General features: G+C 47.2%; 1 protein-coding gene across 1 annotated transcript in view; it reads left to right on the forward strand.

The window, feature by feature from the left end:
- Positions 1-559: 559 nt before the first annotated feature.
- FSTL1 (follistatin like 1) overlaps positions 560-16,132 on the forward strand; it is a 52,378-nt gene continuing 36,805 nt past the window's right edge. The window contains exons 1-2 of the mRNA XM_041410994.1: positions 560-742; positions 841-900. Of these exons, the coding sequence (XP_041266928.1) occupies positions 740-742; positions 841-900 (63 nt within the window). The 5' untranslated portion in view covers positions 560-739. The remainder of the gene's footprint in view (positions 743-840; positions 901-16,132) is intronic.

Below are 16,132 nucleotides of genomic sequence, written 5' to 3' on the forward strand. Positions count from 1 at the left end.
GGGATTTTGAGCCCCTGTGCCTGGCATGAAGCCCTGGCTGCCTGTTTTGCTCAAAGAACATTTGGTTCCTAACATACATGGGTCTAAACCCTTATTTTTAAACCTGCCCACATCCTGACACGAGTGACACCTGTAGCTGTGGCCAGCACTTCAGTGGCCACAGGGCTGGAGCATGGGGGACAGTGGATTGAGTCGGTGAGTGAGTCCCGCCTGTGGAAAAGCCACCTCGTGCCTCAGCTTCCCCATTTTTGTGACATTGTGGGGGGCGGCTGCGACCCCTCGGCGGGATGCTCTTGACCCGGCTGGCGGGCATCCGGGCAGCCCCGGCACGGCTGTCGCCAGTACTCGGGAACCCCCACCGGGACAGGGCTCGGGAAGCCTCGCCGGACCCGAGTGCTGCCCGGCGGGGGTGTGAAGCCGGGCGTTGTGGGGCGGCAGCCGAGTCCCCTGGACGCCCCTCAGCCTCCTGCTGCCTTCAAAGGCCGCCGAGGTCGCCGCGGGGCGCCGAGGGGCCGGCGGCGGGAGGGACGGGGGCACCGCCGAGGGGCGGCGGGGAGCGGGCGGGGGCCGGGGAGGAGTCGGCCCCGGGGCGGGGGTCGGGCCGGGCCGGGGGTGGAGCCGCAGGCTGGCGGGTCGGGGCGAGGGGGAACCCTCCCCTTCCCTTCACGAGCGAGCCGGAGCCGGGGAAGGCGCCTCCGCAACTCCTCCTGCCCCGCCGGTGCCGCCTGCCGCCCGCAGCATGGTGAGAGGGGTCGCCGGGCGGGAAGTTCGGCGGCGGCCGCCGCTCCGCCGGCCCCGGCCCGGCCCGCGCTCACCGCCTCCCCGCTCCTTCTCTTGCAGATCTGGAAAACTCTCCCGCTGCTCTGCGCCCTGCTGGCCGCCGCCCGCCTGCGAGCCGAGGTAGGCGCGGGGCCCCGGCGGCGGGACGGGGAACGGGACGGGACGGGTGGGGACAGCGGGGACGCCGCGGCGGCCGCAGGGGAGCGGCCGGGACCGGGGAAAGTGGCAGCCGGGGCGGAGAGGGAAGTTGCGGGGCCGACGGGCGCCTCGGTGGGGCGAGGGGCTGTGTCCGCGCCGGGGCCGGACCCCTGCATCCCGCCACCGGGACGGGTCCCCGGGGCAGCTCCTTTTCCTCCCTCCCTCCTTTTCTCCATCCCTCCCTCCCTCTCTCCCTCCTTTTCTCCATCCCTTCCTCCCTCTCTCCCGCGCGCTCTTTCCCTCGCTCTTTTCTTCCTTTCTTTCATTGCAATGACATTGAAAACCTTTGAAAGCCCCCAGCTGCAACCTCCCCAGCTCTGTTGACAGAAAGCAAATGGTGCCTGCATTCCCGGTTGCGGCGGCCTCCCTAAAAAGTGAAGTCAGAAACAAAATATTTGATAATTACGGCAGGGAAAATGTGGAAGTGATTTGAGGAAAATGAACTCAAGCTGGGCTGGGAAGGGAGGCCGAGCCTGCCTTCGGAGAAAAGCGGTCCCGCTCGGGGGGCAGCTCGTCCTCCCTCCCTGCATTTTTTCTCCCTACATATTTCTCCCAGATGGCGAGACCCACCCTTGAGCATCGCAGTTTGGCTGCACGAAAAAAAAAAAAAGGCAAGCATAAACACGTCTGGTTCCCTCTGTTTCTGCCTCCCACCCGTGGACTGTGCTGCCCGGGTTATAGTACAGAATGGGATTTAGGATGGAGCCCATCGCTGTTGCTCTGTCCCTGAGCAAAGCTCTTTGTGAACTCCCTGCAACGGCCAGGCGAGCAGCAGATGAGAAACAGGGTGGTTGTTAGCCAACACTTTTGGGCTCTGGTCTCTGCTGTCATGAAAACCAAGGGGAGTGGGAATGAGCTGTAGTATGGACCAGCATTTCACATCTGCCTGTACATGATAATACTGTAACACACGTTCTTCCCAAAGCGTGACATACTTATGTAGTGAGTGTTTCCATGCATCCTCTCCAACACTGTCCTGAATAAGCTAAATCGTGTTTATTCATTTTCTTAGGAACCCTAAATAAGTCTTAATTCTGGTTAATATGCACCAACACCTGTGTAGGAAGGAGGTGCACAGCATAAGAAAAATTATAATAACAGCTAAATAATGATGACACTGGTCTGAGTAAAGCCTTCTGGGATCAGTAACCCAGAGAAACAGCCAAAATACGTTTGGCCCTGCACTTGTGATTTCATTGGTGTCACTAACATTGTCGAAGCGCTAAATCCTGCTTTTTGCCTAATGTTCTCTAATTTGTAGTACCTGGATAGCTTCCCAGATGTAAGTACTGTCATGTCTCTGTGTCTCACCTGCAAACTGAAAGTAAGAAAAAATGTACAGCCATCATGTTCAAAACCTGGTTTTAAAGGCCAGTTCATGCTTGAATGAATAAATGAATTATGACTGGCTTCAGAGATAATGGTCCAAGTGGCAAACCAGTAAATGTTTTGGTTTGATTCCAGTCTAAGTTCAGGAAAACTTGAGTCTGATGACTGAGGTCTGGGTCTCATTTCAAGGAAAATGGACACTTCAGGCAACTTTTATTTTGGGGTTCAGTTTGATTCCTCTTTGCTAGTAGCTGCCAAGCAGTGAATATCAGCTCAGTCAGGGGTAGCATCCCACCTTCTGGGATATTTAGACCTTCTCATTTTCTAGGGAGTGGGCTGTGCTTGAAGGTGGGCTGCTTGTAATTCAGAGACAGCTTTGATGGTTACCCACTTCTAAATGTTTCTTGTTACTACTCTGCTGTATCACTGGCATTCAGTAAGATTAGTGTGGCATTTTCCTGTGTGGTTTTCCCTTTCCAGATTTTGGAAGCGATAACCCTCTCTGTGCCTTCTGTTTCTGCTGCAGCTTGCACTTTGTCCCTTTCAGTACATTCAGAATATTAACACTGAGCCTTAAGCTTCTAATCCTTTTGTTAGCAAAACTCTGAGTTGTACTGGGGTTCTTGTACAACATTCATTTCTACAACATTGTTAGGTGCATAATTAGAGTCCTTAAGGAAAGAAAGAAATTGCTTCAGTAAATGTTCCTGGCATAACTTCATGCAGACTGGAAAATCTGAGGCGTGCCAGAACTTTGGAGCTTTTCTTGGCCTGGTTCAGTAATAGTCACAAGAGCAATAGACGGTGAACTGTACTCCTCGGATGGAGGCCAGCCACCAGCTTCAGACAGCCCCTTTTATCTCTCTCTTCCTGGGTCAGACTCAATGAGGTGGCTGTTCACTCATATTAACAGGGATACTGCAGATGTGAAGTTACTCATATTCTCAGCTGGGGCTCCCAAAGCATATGGAGTGATTTTTGGGAAGCATCCATCACGATAGAGGAAAAGGGAGAGGCTTGAAATGTCTGTTGAACGTATTTAAAGTCAATCAGTTGTTCACTTCCTGCTGGAGTAAGTTACCTAGTTAACACTGGAGAGGAGTCCAGGTACTATTTGACTCTGCCCATTGAGGTCTGAAGGCTGGTATGTGGGACTGCTTCCATACCAGCATCATTCTGAGTCCCACCGGGTTACTTGTTTCACAATAAGAGTGAGGGGTTTTCTTGTTTTCATTTTTGCTTTAACCTCATTCAGAATCTTTGAGAAAGTTATTTGCACTGTGAATTTTAGATATTAACAAAGAGGTTTATGCCAGCATGAGTATATTGGTGTGAGCTGTGAATACAAGCCCTTTCTTGAATCCAGCCTCGCCAAGAAGAGAGGTCACTGACCTGGCCTGCCTTCTGCTCCTTGCAAGTTTTCTGGCCATTTGTAATAATCTCTTGGGCCTGTAGCTGTTCTTCTGAACTATCCTTAACCCATTCCTGGCCACATGAGCCAGCCTTTGGAAAGAGTTATGTGTAAATGGTTTGATCTGACTTGTCTCATTTTGGCTCAAAAGGGCAAGCAGAGAGAGGAAGGCCAGCAACTCTCCTCTTGCGAGGAGATGTACAGACAGATCTGAGGCGCTATAACCCCTGAGCAACACAGTGGTGACAAATATCTGGAGGCAGATTCACAACCTTTTCTAAAAGCATGGTGTTTGCAGTGTCTACATCTGTTGTAACCTTGGGATGATTTTTTTTCACCTGACCTCTCTTCCCTCAATGTAATTTTTCTATATGGAAAGCTGAAAAGGGATGTTAAGGGGAGAGAAAAGGCAGAGGTTTCTGTTTGCTTAACTCACCTAAGTGCTTCCTCTTGATCTGACTTGGCTGCTTTTTCATGTAAGGAGAGCAACTCTTGACTCTTTCCAAGACTTATGCCCTTTGCCAGCAGAGTACTTGTGTGCACCAGGGGATTTGGAGCTGGGAATTCAGCTGGTCTTCACAGGACTTGGTGTACTTCCTCCCACTGGGCTGTTCACACAGAGTAGCCAGCATCAGGAGCTTGCCTTGGCCAAACTTTTCCCACATTTTTGCAATAGACAAAACCTAAAAACTGATGTATTAATAAATGAAACGGATTAAATTTAAATTGCGATCCCTGTGTAATTGCATAGATGTATTTGGCTCTGAAGCCATCGTTTTAAGAAGTTTGCCTTTTGAAATTGAATTATAGAGACTTTATGAATAGTTCAGCCCTGCTTTCACTGATAATTTAGCCAGGACAGTGGACAGAAAAGGCAGCATGGTGCCAGTGATTTGGGTAACTCAGGCTGTTTTTAATAGGCACTGGCTTTGTGCAGTACAACCCAGCAGTAACACATTCATAAAATAATGTAATAAAAGTGACTTCCCAGGTCTAGTCTAGCAATCACATCTTCAGTGGAAGGAAAGATTGCATCTATTTTTTCTTCTTGAGCTGGTTTTGGAGTGATAGGTGTCTTCCTTCTTGAAATCCTTCCCTTGAGTGCCAGACCAGGCATTGCTGGAACTGCATCTCAAGACAATAAGCACCTTTTAAATGGGAAGGCAGGGAAGAAGTGATTCTTTCCTGGGAGCACAGCAAAGGCTCATCAGTGCAAAGCCTATTTTTTAAGGTGCGTGCTGTGCCACCAGGCAGCTGCTGCGCTGCAGATGTCCCAGGAGTTGGAGTCTGGGAGATGGACCAAACGGTTCCATCCGAGGCACCTCATTGTGCTGAAGTTACTGGCCAAATGCCCCGTGTGGGAGTGTTTAAACAACCTCCCCGGCTGTTCTGAAGGGCTGCAAGCTCTGAGCAGCGGCGTGTGTGGCACGAGCTCTGCAGCAGACGCGATGTCGTGTAGCACTTACATGTGCGTGGCACCCAAATGCTGCCTCTCAGATGGAGCTGCTGTCAGAGCCGAGCTGCTTTGTGCAAACGCGCCAGTGGCTGAGTGAATGACTTTATCTGCCAGAGTGCAAATTCCTTGCCGGTAATTAACAGGGGGCTGCTGCTGGGGGCTGCCGAGGAGGCAGCTCTGCTCCCAGCACAGGAGGAAGGCACTGGCTGAGTCTCCTGTTGCATTTTCCAGCTGCTGTTATTGGTACAGCTGCTTACTCATCGGGAGGCTTCGGGACACCTTTGATCTTTCTTGTGTGGTGTTACATGAGCTGAGGAGTGTTTCTCTTTGTACAGAAGAGAGTTTGTCACGAATCTCATCCAGATGTCTCTTCCCAGACTGATGAGACTCCCATTAACCAGGCTGTGTTTCCGCCACATATTCTGTGAGCTAGATGAGATTGGTTCCCAGAAATGCCTTGTTTACCTGGGTTGCATCTGTCTTTGCAGGGAGGTTGCTTCTGCTCTACCATGATAGCTATGCTAATCTGTGAATAACCAGCATTTCCTTGGAGAGATTTATCTCTCACAGCCTTGTGTCTGAGTTTAGCAAGCAAAAGGAGCAGCCTGCTGTTGTGCTGTGAAGTGTACTTCTACAGCTGCATCTGGGGGTAGACAAGGGGTTATACACATCTGGACTTTACCAGGGGTTGTAGGTTTTGCCACAACTGTGTGCAGTTAGGTGTGAGCTGGTTGCAGCAGGGGTGTATTTGCTCTCAACTGTGGGGTTCTAATTGCAAATCCTCAGCAGCAAATAAACAAATAGCAGATAAACAACTCTGGAGGCTTCAGTGCTCCGTTAAAGCACAGATAACTGTAGCACAAGCAGCAACTGTGTGGCATTTTCTTGCTACTTTTTCTCAAATGTGCTTCCCTATGGATCGTACCAAGCATCAGTAATGAGTGGCTGTCCCTTTTCTGCCTTGCAAACTAGCTATCCAGATGTGAAGTTCATATAAGCTGCTGTGAAATTTTGCTACTGTGCTGTAGTTTTGTCACTTATTACAGTGTACCTCTTGGTTTTGGTGTGGGCCCTGTGGTTGCTTGGATCAGTGATTTAGATGAAGGCTGCCTGTAAGAGTTGAAGAAAAGCAAATTCATACTCCAGTCTGCAAATGTGGAATTTCTTGCAGATGTCTGCACCTTGTTTGGAGTGCATCAGGAGGCCTATAAGCTAGAAACAAATTGGAGGCTCCTCTTGGACAAATACCTTGGAAAGAGCAAAGGATTTGGGGTGGATGACTGGAGAAGAGTTTAGTATTTTGTTAACTTCAGCTGGAAGTGAATCCCATATTTCCACTGTTTGACAGCTAAACAGTGTTTTCCTTGGCTGTACCCTCTCAACTGCTGTCCCAGAGATGGACCTCTAACCACTTTCTCAAAATACCTTAATGCTGTGTAATGGACCCCATAGAACCCATCTTCTCTCGTTCCTTCTCCTTAGTCCTTCCCTTTTGCACTGCAAAGACCAACAAAGCAGCTTGAAGGAACAATGGAGAGAAACAAATAAAAGCACCAAGACAAAGCCTCTGTGTTTCATTTGCAGGAAAAGAGTATTTGCACACCTTGTGCTCCAAGCATAGAAGGGCTGTTTGGACAGCTCTTTGTTATCCACTGCTGCTTGTCCCTAGCCAGTACATGTTCCTTCTGATCTCATCTCTGCTTCTTGCTTAGAGTTCTGAGACAGGATCAAGAGACCTTGGGAATATGAATGCTGGTATAGCTTCCAGTGCTTAATCAGCTTCTTCCCAACAATGAAAGTTTTGAAGAAACAATGATTTGAAGATTGCTACATAGCCAGAAGCAAATTCTTTAGTTTTGTATCTGTAAGGAGACCTAGAGAGGTCATGGAAAGACTTGCTGTGGAGGTACCCATGGCAGTAGTATGGCTCAAACCTGAAAGGGTCTTAAGTCTTACAAGTCACGGGAGGGGAGCAGAGGATGTTAAAGTCTTTGATAAGAGGGAAGCAAGAGTGGAGTGACAGGAGTGAGCTGGCAAAGGCACCTGCCTCTGATGGAGAGATATACTGGTGAACCTTGTCCTAATGAAGGAGCCCAGAGCCTGGGTGTACTTCCTGCCATCAGAAATGCTATCCTTGCCTGCCTTTTCCTTGTCACCCTGCTGCAATGGTGAGATATTTTGGGACTTGAATGTCAGAGGCAGAACAAGGAATTCCTGCCCATCCACCAAGATGGGCTTTGGCAGGCACTGGCCAGCTGATAAGTTGGCCTCCAGTGCTGTGTGTCAAGGGATGGTTTTGACAGCAGAGGCTGTTGCTGTTTTCCCAACAATGGATCAGTCTGGGGGACTGTTCCTGGGAAGGTGCCCCTCCATGCTAGAGCAGCCCCTGCCATTTAAGCACTGATAATTTTAGCCTGAAGCCAAGAGCTTTCCTTCTGCATGATGTAACTCCTTGCATATGTACTTCTTGCTGCTCTGGGACCTTCTTTCCCCTCCCGGTTTTGGCTGCATTTTCATGTTTATGTTCAAGGAAGCGTAAGTATGAGGGATTGGAATTGTTGTGTCATTTCCTATATGTAGGAGGAAGCGATTTCATTGGGGAATTTTTGCAATGTCTGGATCATTTAGTTGTCTGGGTGAGTAAAATTCCTCGGGGATAACTGTAAACATTGTAACCGAGCTCTGGTCTGCAGTTCATGCATTCAAACCCAGAGCTCTGGAAGATTAAGGTGGCAAGGGACCAAGCATTCATGTGGGAGTCATCTCCTTCAGCTTGGCAGAAAAGCTGCGGTATTCCTGTGTGAGGACAGCGTGTTTGCTCCACGATGCAAGCTCTGGGGTATTCCAGTCCTAAGACAATGAATGCCACATGAGTAGTCAGCCTAATCTTCAAGCAGTTCTCTCCCTCTCCAATTGCCCTGTGGATGGATGATGGAGAAGTCAGGTTGCAGTAGAGGCTCAGTTCCTCACAAAGCCCTTTTTCCGTCATCTCCAGGTCTGGGGCTTGGACCCCTTTGTAGAGGATGATGTGTAAGGGTAAGGAGGAGCAGGTTAAGCAGCGAGTACTTTTTTATTCTTTACTTGTTCAGAAAAACAGACTGTTTTTTTTCTACAAGGTATCAGTGCCTGCCCTGGGATTAGTAGCTGCTTGTACAAACCATAGCCATTAGTGTCTTGTTAAATCCAGTTTTACACATCCCTGATAAGTGATGCCCCCTTCCTATTCTCTGAAAAATGATACTGCGTTCTGGAATATCTCAGTTAGTAAGTTTATCTTCACAGTCCTCTTCTTAAGTAGACCATTAATCTTTTTATTCTGTCCCAACGGTCCTAATTACACCCCTGTGTTCAGTGATAATCAGTGCCTCCCCCATGCCATTATCTCCACCTTGTACACATCGCCAGTTTATGGGACCCCTCAGCTCAGCGCTTAGCACACCTCTTTTCATCTCCTTGTAGCTCCCTTCCTCCTGTCAGTGCAGGAAAGGAAACTGAGATGGATGTGATCTGATTCTCTGTTTGGTGTTACCTTTGAACTTTCTCAAACAACTTTTAGACTAAAAAGCCAATTTCAGTCATGTTTAGTGAAGCGTCTTAATTTCCTACAGGATACGGTAGTTTGCTCTAAGTTTTGTAAAAGTAGGTGCGGTGCTACAGTACTTACTGCCTTACCAGAGGGAAAAGCTTGAGTGTGAGATCAGCTTCTGCTGCAGGCCAGAGAAGCAATTTATGAGCATTCCCTAGTGATTGTAGTTCATACCTTCATAGCCATTAAATGCCATCAGCCTCAAGAAGGAATCTGCGAGAAGCAGTTTGAACTCGCTGCTTTGTCTTCTCCTCTTTGGCACTCAGAGCTGTGTGCAGTCCCCCAGGAGGGTGTCATGGAGGAAACTGAGCCTAAGCATAGCTAATCAGGGGGCACAAAATGTGGTTTGTTACACCTCGTGTGTGCCCACACCCATGTGCACAGAGCCACTGTGCTCAGTCCTGTTACTTGCCAGTAACTCCTGCAACCCAGACCTGGAATGGGAGAATGGAGGATGTAGCAAAATTTGCAGTCGATGTGGATTATTTGTAGATTTCCTGTCTTGCTGGGTGAGTGTTAAATCTCACTGTGGTACGTGAAAAGCTTGAACTCACACAGCGACAGTACCGTGCCTGGGCCGCTCCTGGCTTTGTGCACGTAAAAACTGAAAGAGATGGGAGAACAGCTGGATCTTAACACCTCCTCACAAATCACTGCCAAGCTCTTCTGCAGTGCAGCAGCACACGTCCAGATGCTGGGGTGAGTTAGGCCATCCTGGCTGCAGATGCAAGGTCAACAGTAAACCAGCTTGAAACAGAGACAACTATTTGAGGTTTGGGTGTTTTGGTTTTGTTTCAGGTTAATATTTATTTGCTGTGGGGTTTTGGCAGGGTGGAGGGACTACAGCAGACTCTGAGCATCTGTGGTTCAAAGACTTTCAGAGCCTGTGGGCATCAAGAAAATGCAAACAGACTCTTTGCAGACCAATTTGTCCTCACTCTTAGCATGATGCCATGATTTGTATGTAGGCTTTGGGCAAGACATCCTATTCCTCTAAGATGCGGTGCTCACATCTGTAAGACAAGAATAATGATGGTGCTGTGCCTCATAGCAAGGTTTATAAAGCTGAATGCATTCCTGCTAAGAAAAGTTTAAAAGCTCTCATGTAGAAGGTGCAGCAGGCATTGCCACGGATCATTTTCCTTGCCAGCAATGATAACAATAGTAAGAAAAAGGGAGAAAAAATGTAGACCAGAGTTACTGGGTGATTCAGCAATTTCTTGCCAGCCAGTAAAGATGGGCAAAAAGGGCTTAATATGGGCTCAAGGTGTGAGCCAACCACAGAGGTGGTTGAATGTTTTGATGAAGCCAGAGAGAGAAAGAAGCAAGTCATAAAGTGGGAGAGTTGGGGTGTCTCAGAGGGCATTGCACTTCTGGGGTTTATTTGCTCTTGCAGGAAGGAAGTAAGCACCTCTCCATCCCCTAATATCTCAGAGGAAAAAAAAAAAAAAAAACTAGAGCTGTGCTGTAAAGGGAGCACTTGACATTACGACAGTGTAGATTTCCCAGTGTTCTGGTTCAGCAGAGAGCCTTACACAGGGCACAGTCCCTTGCTTTCCCTGACAGGTCTGCTAGAGGTTGACAAGGGAGAGAAGATGGGTTAGTGATTTCCATTGGTTGTCATGGAAACTAATGGAAATTACTCTTCTTTCTTTTTTTTCTTTTTTTTTTTTTTTTGGTCTGTCTGTCGTATATGAAAATTTTGTTAAAACAACTAGGAAGCATTCTTTCTTTTTCTCTCTCTCTCTTGTTTTTAACACTTTAATTGCTGACTTCTGCTCTTCAAAAGTATTTTGTTGGCAGAATTTTCCTAGGGAAGTTTGTATATAGTTTTTGAATGCTATGAAGTTTGTATTGGGGACGAGCATCTGAAATAGGGCAGCTGCTGGTCAGTTCTGTGTGCTGAGCTGCTTTCCACTCTGACAGCTACTGCAAGGTACCCATGTGACCATTTTCTCACCAAAAGGCTTAAAAGTAAGATGGCAGGTAGCCTGTGTGTTCTGTTTCCCATGTAAATGGTAAGCAGATGATTAGCTACTCTGAGAAAGCACAAGCTGGGTGAAAGGGGAATGATAATGCCAATTTATCAGCCAGTGACTTGTCAGGTTTGCTGACATAGTGATGGTAAAGAGCTTAGGGAATTTCAGATTAGAGGTGCGGGTGTAACATAATGCATTATTATTGCTATTTCATGTAAACATCAGAATGTCTTGTTGCTAAAAATATGACTGTCTACCTACTCCACTGACACTAAAAGGGACAATTTTCCCCATAGATTAGTAGATGGTGAGACCAAAAGGAGCTATTATGCTTTAGTTCTGCCCTCTTGCACAATACAGCCCATATATCTAGTTTTTTTATTCATTCCATTTGCTCTGGACTCTACATGTGTCTTAAAAAATTCTTGATTAAGTAATTACCACAAATGGAAAATACCACTGTGTTTGGTATGTTGCTGCAGTGGTTAATTACCCACATGCTGTTACACCTCATTTCTGGCTTGCATTTGTCTAGTCTTGATCTACAAATCTTCGGTTTAATCCACTAAACAGAAGAAGCCTTTAGTCCAATGTGTCTCTTCCCCGCTGCTGTAACTGTGGTCTGTGCCAGGACTGCTCCCAGTCTTGTCTTTGGCAAACTGAACAGTCTGAGCTCCTCAAGCCCATCCCCTGGCAAGGTGAGTTTCCTAATCTCTTGCTCAGTACTGGGTCTCCACACAGTGCATCCTTTTGCCAGTGTGTTAGTTCCCCTTACTCTGTGATAACAGGGCACCTCCATGTGCTCGTTACTGGGAATCCATAAATACTGGGCAATGTAAATTGTGAAAAGAAGAAAGGGAAAACCACTACAAGCCCTGATTTACTACTAGGGAGTTTATACTCATTAACACACACTATCAGGAAGCACAGCTGGTGAAGTTTCCACAATGGCGGTGCTCCCTTAGTACACAAATGTGCTGTTGTTGTTACCAGCTACAGCTTTGGTTTTGAGTTTCCTAAAATACACGCTTAAGTTAAAGGTCGATATTTGGAGGCTTTCTGACCCTCTTAACTTCACAGGTGAGATTTGACTGGCCTGGGGGCCAGGAGGTGTGTTCAGCACAGCTTGTGTCCTGTAGGAGGCAAGCAGCCGAACTGCAGCACCTCAACCAGCTGGAGCCTGTCCTCAGGAAGCCTCAGCTGAAGCTTGCTGGGGCTCCTGTGCTCCCCAGCCAGTGCCCTGAGCATGGTGTCCCTTTGTCTTTAACAACTTTTGTCTTTAAGAAGGGATGCTGGACTTTTTTCTCCTCTGAGAGAAAGTGGAAAGCTGGCTGTGTTTCTTGGCCTCAGGTCCCTTCCAGTTCACATCTTGGAAAGACTGAATGGGCGAGGCTGAAGGTTTGTGCTTTCACAGCTTTAAGGCATCTTCCTGCACAGCAGCCTTTACTGGGCAGCAGAGGCAGTCAGATAAAGAAAGCTCATGCACTTTTTCTGTGGGCAAACTAGTTGGCAGTCTAGTGGGCAAGCTAGTTGGCTAGTTTGCCAGTGATGAGAGGTGAAAGGAGAGAGTTTCCTTTCCTGAGGTGATGCTTTCACCCTGTGCTCTGCTGCAAGCTTGAAACTAGTATTTAATAAAAGTCTGGCAAGATTCAACAAAGCCCTGTTTCTCAGGGCTGTGATTTTTAGACTTGTAGCCACACTTCCTTCAGACATGCATCTAAAGAAGTGGTTACACAGCGTGTGAGTTGCTCTGCCTGTGACCTGCCCTGAAGAAAGGTGAGCATCTCCTGTGCTGCTTTGTCTTTGTGCTCCTTCTTCTTTTTTCTCTGTCCTTAGGCAGCTGAAAACTGAACTTTACCCCCAGAATAACTTTAGATGTTGGGGATGAGGATGAACATAGTTTTTAATTTTTTATCTTTACAGGTATGAGAGAAAACATTGGAAAATAGAGCATAGAGAGGGCAAAAGAGGTGCCTTCCCCCTCTGCCCCATCACATTCCCTACAGCCCTTGTGACAGAAGCCCTTTGCTGGCTGCTCTGTCTCTTGGATGCAGGAGAGCCTTAATGCTTTTGCAGAGAAGCTGTGGACAGTCCCCATGGTTCCTCTCACATAAGACCTCTCCTTCAGAGCCTCTAGCAGCATACAGGTGAGGGGGGATTTCCACCTCCCCACAGGACATTTGCCCATGGTCCCCTGCTGGAATGGGGAACTTTTTAAGTGTTCATTTATGGCAGAGGCAAATTTCAGAGGACACTAGGCGATGTACTCAAGGGCACAAAGTGACTGAAGGGTGGATGCAGAAGCATTCATCAGCTTAATGCTGTGTGAGAAGGGCTTTGTGTCCTTGGTCATGCTCCTGCAGTGCATGGCAGGATAGTGTCATGGAACAACTGCAGCTCTTGGCGGAAGGTGAGGATGGGATTACCTGGCAGGACTTGCAAAGCTTCACACTGACTGGCCGTGTGGTATTGGATTAGTGCTGAGGACAGATAATGTATCTAACATTCGTGGAGAACAGGGGAGTTAGTCTCCTAAATGATGATAGTGGTCTGAGCCTACTTCAAGGTGGGTGTTTTGGTAGAATTTTCCTCATCCTGTGTCAGCATGTAAGATTCTTAAAGAAGAGCTTTCTACCCCATGACCGCATTTAGGTGATAATGCAGTGCAGTTCATGCCTGCTTTCAGGAAGCAGCTGTCTGATACAGTAGTGTAGAGTGTGCATACAGCTTTCTCAGCTTTCATACCTAGGCCTGTTTGTTTAGCCAGCAGGTTTTCACACAGTAAGTACCAGGAGTCCCAGATTAGTTCCTTTCAGCCTCTGTTCCATCCAGCAGCATTATATGTTCCTAAGAGGTTGTTGAAAGCATTGGGATGTCTTGGGGAGGAGTGCCCATATTTGCATCATTATTTTTTATAGGATTTAGCTGTTAAAAGCCAGGCACACTGCATACTGCTGGCTGGGGTCCCAGTGTCATTATAGTCTGATCTCTCTGCAGTTGAATGGTTTCCGACAGGGAAGTGGGGAGGGGAGGAATTAAAATATCTTGGCTCAGATGAAGATACAAAACTCAGGTAAGATGAAGAAGCATGGTGAAGTCCATGTATGGAGTATGGTGAGCAGAGGTGTAAAGCATGTGTTTCACAAACTATTGCTTGGTGTGTTTGATGACATATGAGGAGGTGAAGGAACAAGATTTAATGGAGCATTGATGTGACAGAAAGAATAGCATCCCTTATAGCAGGGCTGTGTTGGCATCCTGGCATTTTGGAGGATATGAGGCTCATGAAAGTCAACTGTGTTTTGCTGTAATAAACACAAAGGGTTAGGCTTGAACAGCTGAAGTGCAGTGTAGCCACAGGCACTGGCAGCAGCCTTTGGCTGAGATTGCCATCACACAGCAGAGATGACTGGACAGGTCGTGGAGCATGTCCTGCAGTACTTATGGCACAGTGGGCACTGGTAACTGAACATGGGGCAGCTTTCCCATGGGAGATGAAGCAGAGAGCTGCAGCTCCTCAGCAGGAACTGCTCCACAACCAGCTGGGATACCTTGGCTGTGGATCATGTATTCATTGCTAAAGGGGAGAAGGAGGCAGCTGCAAACAGTGCCCCTTTAGAGAATTGATTTTCATCCACACCCTGGATTTAATGTTGCTGAGTGAAACATTAAAGGCTTCCTGTATAAAGGTTCACTGCTGGGACTAGACTGTATTTGTGTATGTGTTTCACAGCGTCAGGGCTGCCAAGGGCAAGAGCAAGTAAGACATGCATGGGTAAGGGTTGTGGTTCACCCAGTAAGTGAGAATTGGTGTCAAGGCCTCATTAGTGAGAGGTTTTTAGAGACCAGCAGCAATGTGGAAGACATTCATGTTCACAGTAAGATACATAGCCTCTCTTTGGTGAGTTACTGCATTGAAGTGGCTCAGGAATTGCAAGTGCTGGAGCACTTAAAACACAAGGAGGAACATGGAGCCAGCAGCTGGATATGCCTAGGCTGTGACGAAGTTGTTGGCTGTTGTGATTGCAGTAAATCTTTCATTATAGGCTGAGGTTATTTACTGCATCTTGCTTTTGCCATAGGCAAAAGGAGCAGATACACACTCACCATCCCTTCAGCTTGGTGAGACAATTTTCTAGGGCTGGTATCTTACCTGTGTCTGACCTGAAGTGCCTGCACCCTCAGAGGGTCTGGGTGTTTGGCAAGGAGGGACTGGGGCAAGCTTTGCAAGTTTTATTTTAGGAGCGCTGTTAGACCTTCAGTAAGGAACTTTTGGGGCTTCAGCTATCCAGGCCTAATCCTCCAAGTCCTTTGTTACAGCAAAACACAGTTGACTTTCATGAGCCTCATATCCTCCAAAATGCCAGGATGCCAACACAGCCCTGCTATAAGGGCAATTGGGTAGCGGGGTTTTTTGAGTGGGTATTTTTGATTTTGCTTGGTTTTGGGTTATCTCAAACTGAGCTAGCCCAAGTTACTGAGGAGCTGAAAAGTAAGATTGGCTTTCTTTGCAAAACAAACCAAGAACTCAGAATGTTTCTTGTTGAGTTCCTGAACGTTTCATTGTACAGTATTAGACTTTCAGCAATTGCAAAACTTCCAGGTGGCCTGCAGCACCTTACATTGGTTAACTGGGGCTTAATACATCGCTACAGTATCACGTGCTATTTCTAAAATCATTTTGGGTGAAACTGATCATGTTATCTTATTAGATTTCCTACAGCCTGTACATTAGTACAGGTAATGTAGTGTAATCTAGTGTAGCTTTGTTTAACAAAGCAAGTGGGACAATCCATTACATGAGATTTATGTCTACAATACACAGTATGTAGTTTTAAGGTTTTTTTATTAGTATTCAAAGGCTACCAGTGATTTCCTGGCATGCTTAGTCAAAGCTGGCTCTAGGGACATATTTTAATAAATGCTTTGGGTGTGTGAATTTCCTGGGTTTTCTTAAATCTTTGTCGAAAAAGAAAACCTATTGTCCCTTCTAAATTTCCTATTTTAATTTCTTTCAACACATTGCATTTTATGTCTGAAAGCTGCTCTGCATAGGAGTAGAGGGCCTGGTTGCATTGGGATTTGTAAAAATAGACTGCTTATACATTCAGGTGATGTCATTCCTGGAGGGGAGCCCTGGAAGGGGAGGATGGTGTCAGTAGTGCAGGTATTAGGGTCAGGAGGGCTTCCTCATATCCAGTTAGGCAGTGAAGGATGCTCCTACTTTTACAGTGGGCTCTGAGCTGGTGGGAGCATGAGCAGTGCTGATAACTCTGGCAGACCTGGCTTTATCTTTTGCACCTACAGCTCCCTGCCCCCATGGGGAGCAATAGATAGCCAAACCAGCCTTTCCAACAGCAAAGAATGCTGCGTTAATTTCTGTAGAAAAAAAC

This window comes from Onychostruthus taczanowskii, unplaced genomic scaffold (assembly GCF_017590055.1).
Source record: "Onychostruthus taczanowskii isolate IOZ18803 unplaced genomic scaffold, ASM1759005v1 scaffold34, whole genome shotgun sequence".
NCBI lineage: Eukaryota > Metazoa > Chordata > Aves > Passeriformes > Passeridae > Onychostruthus > Onychostruthus taczanowskii.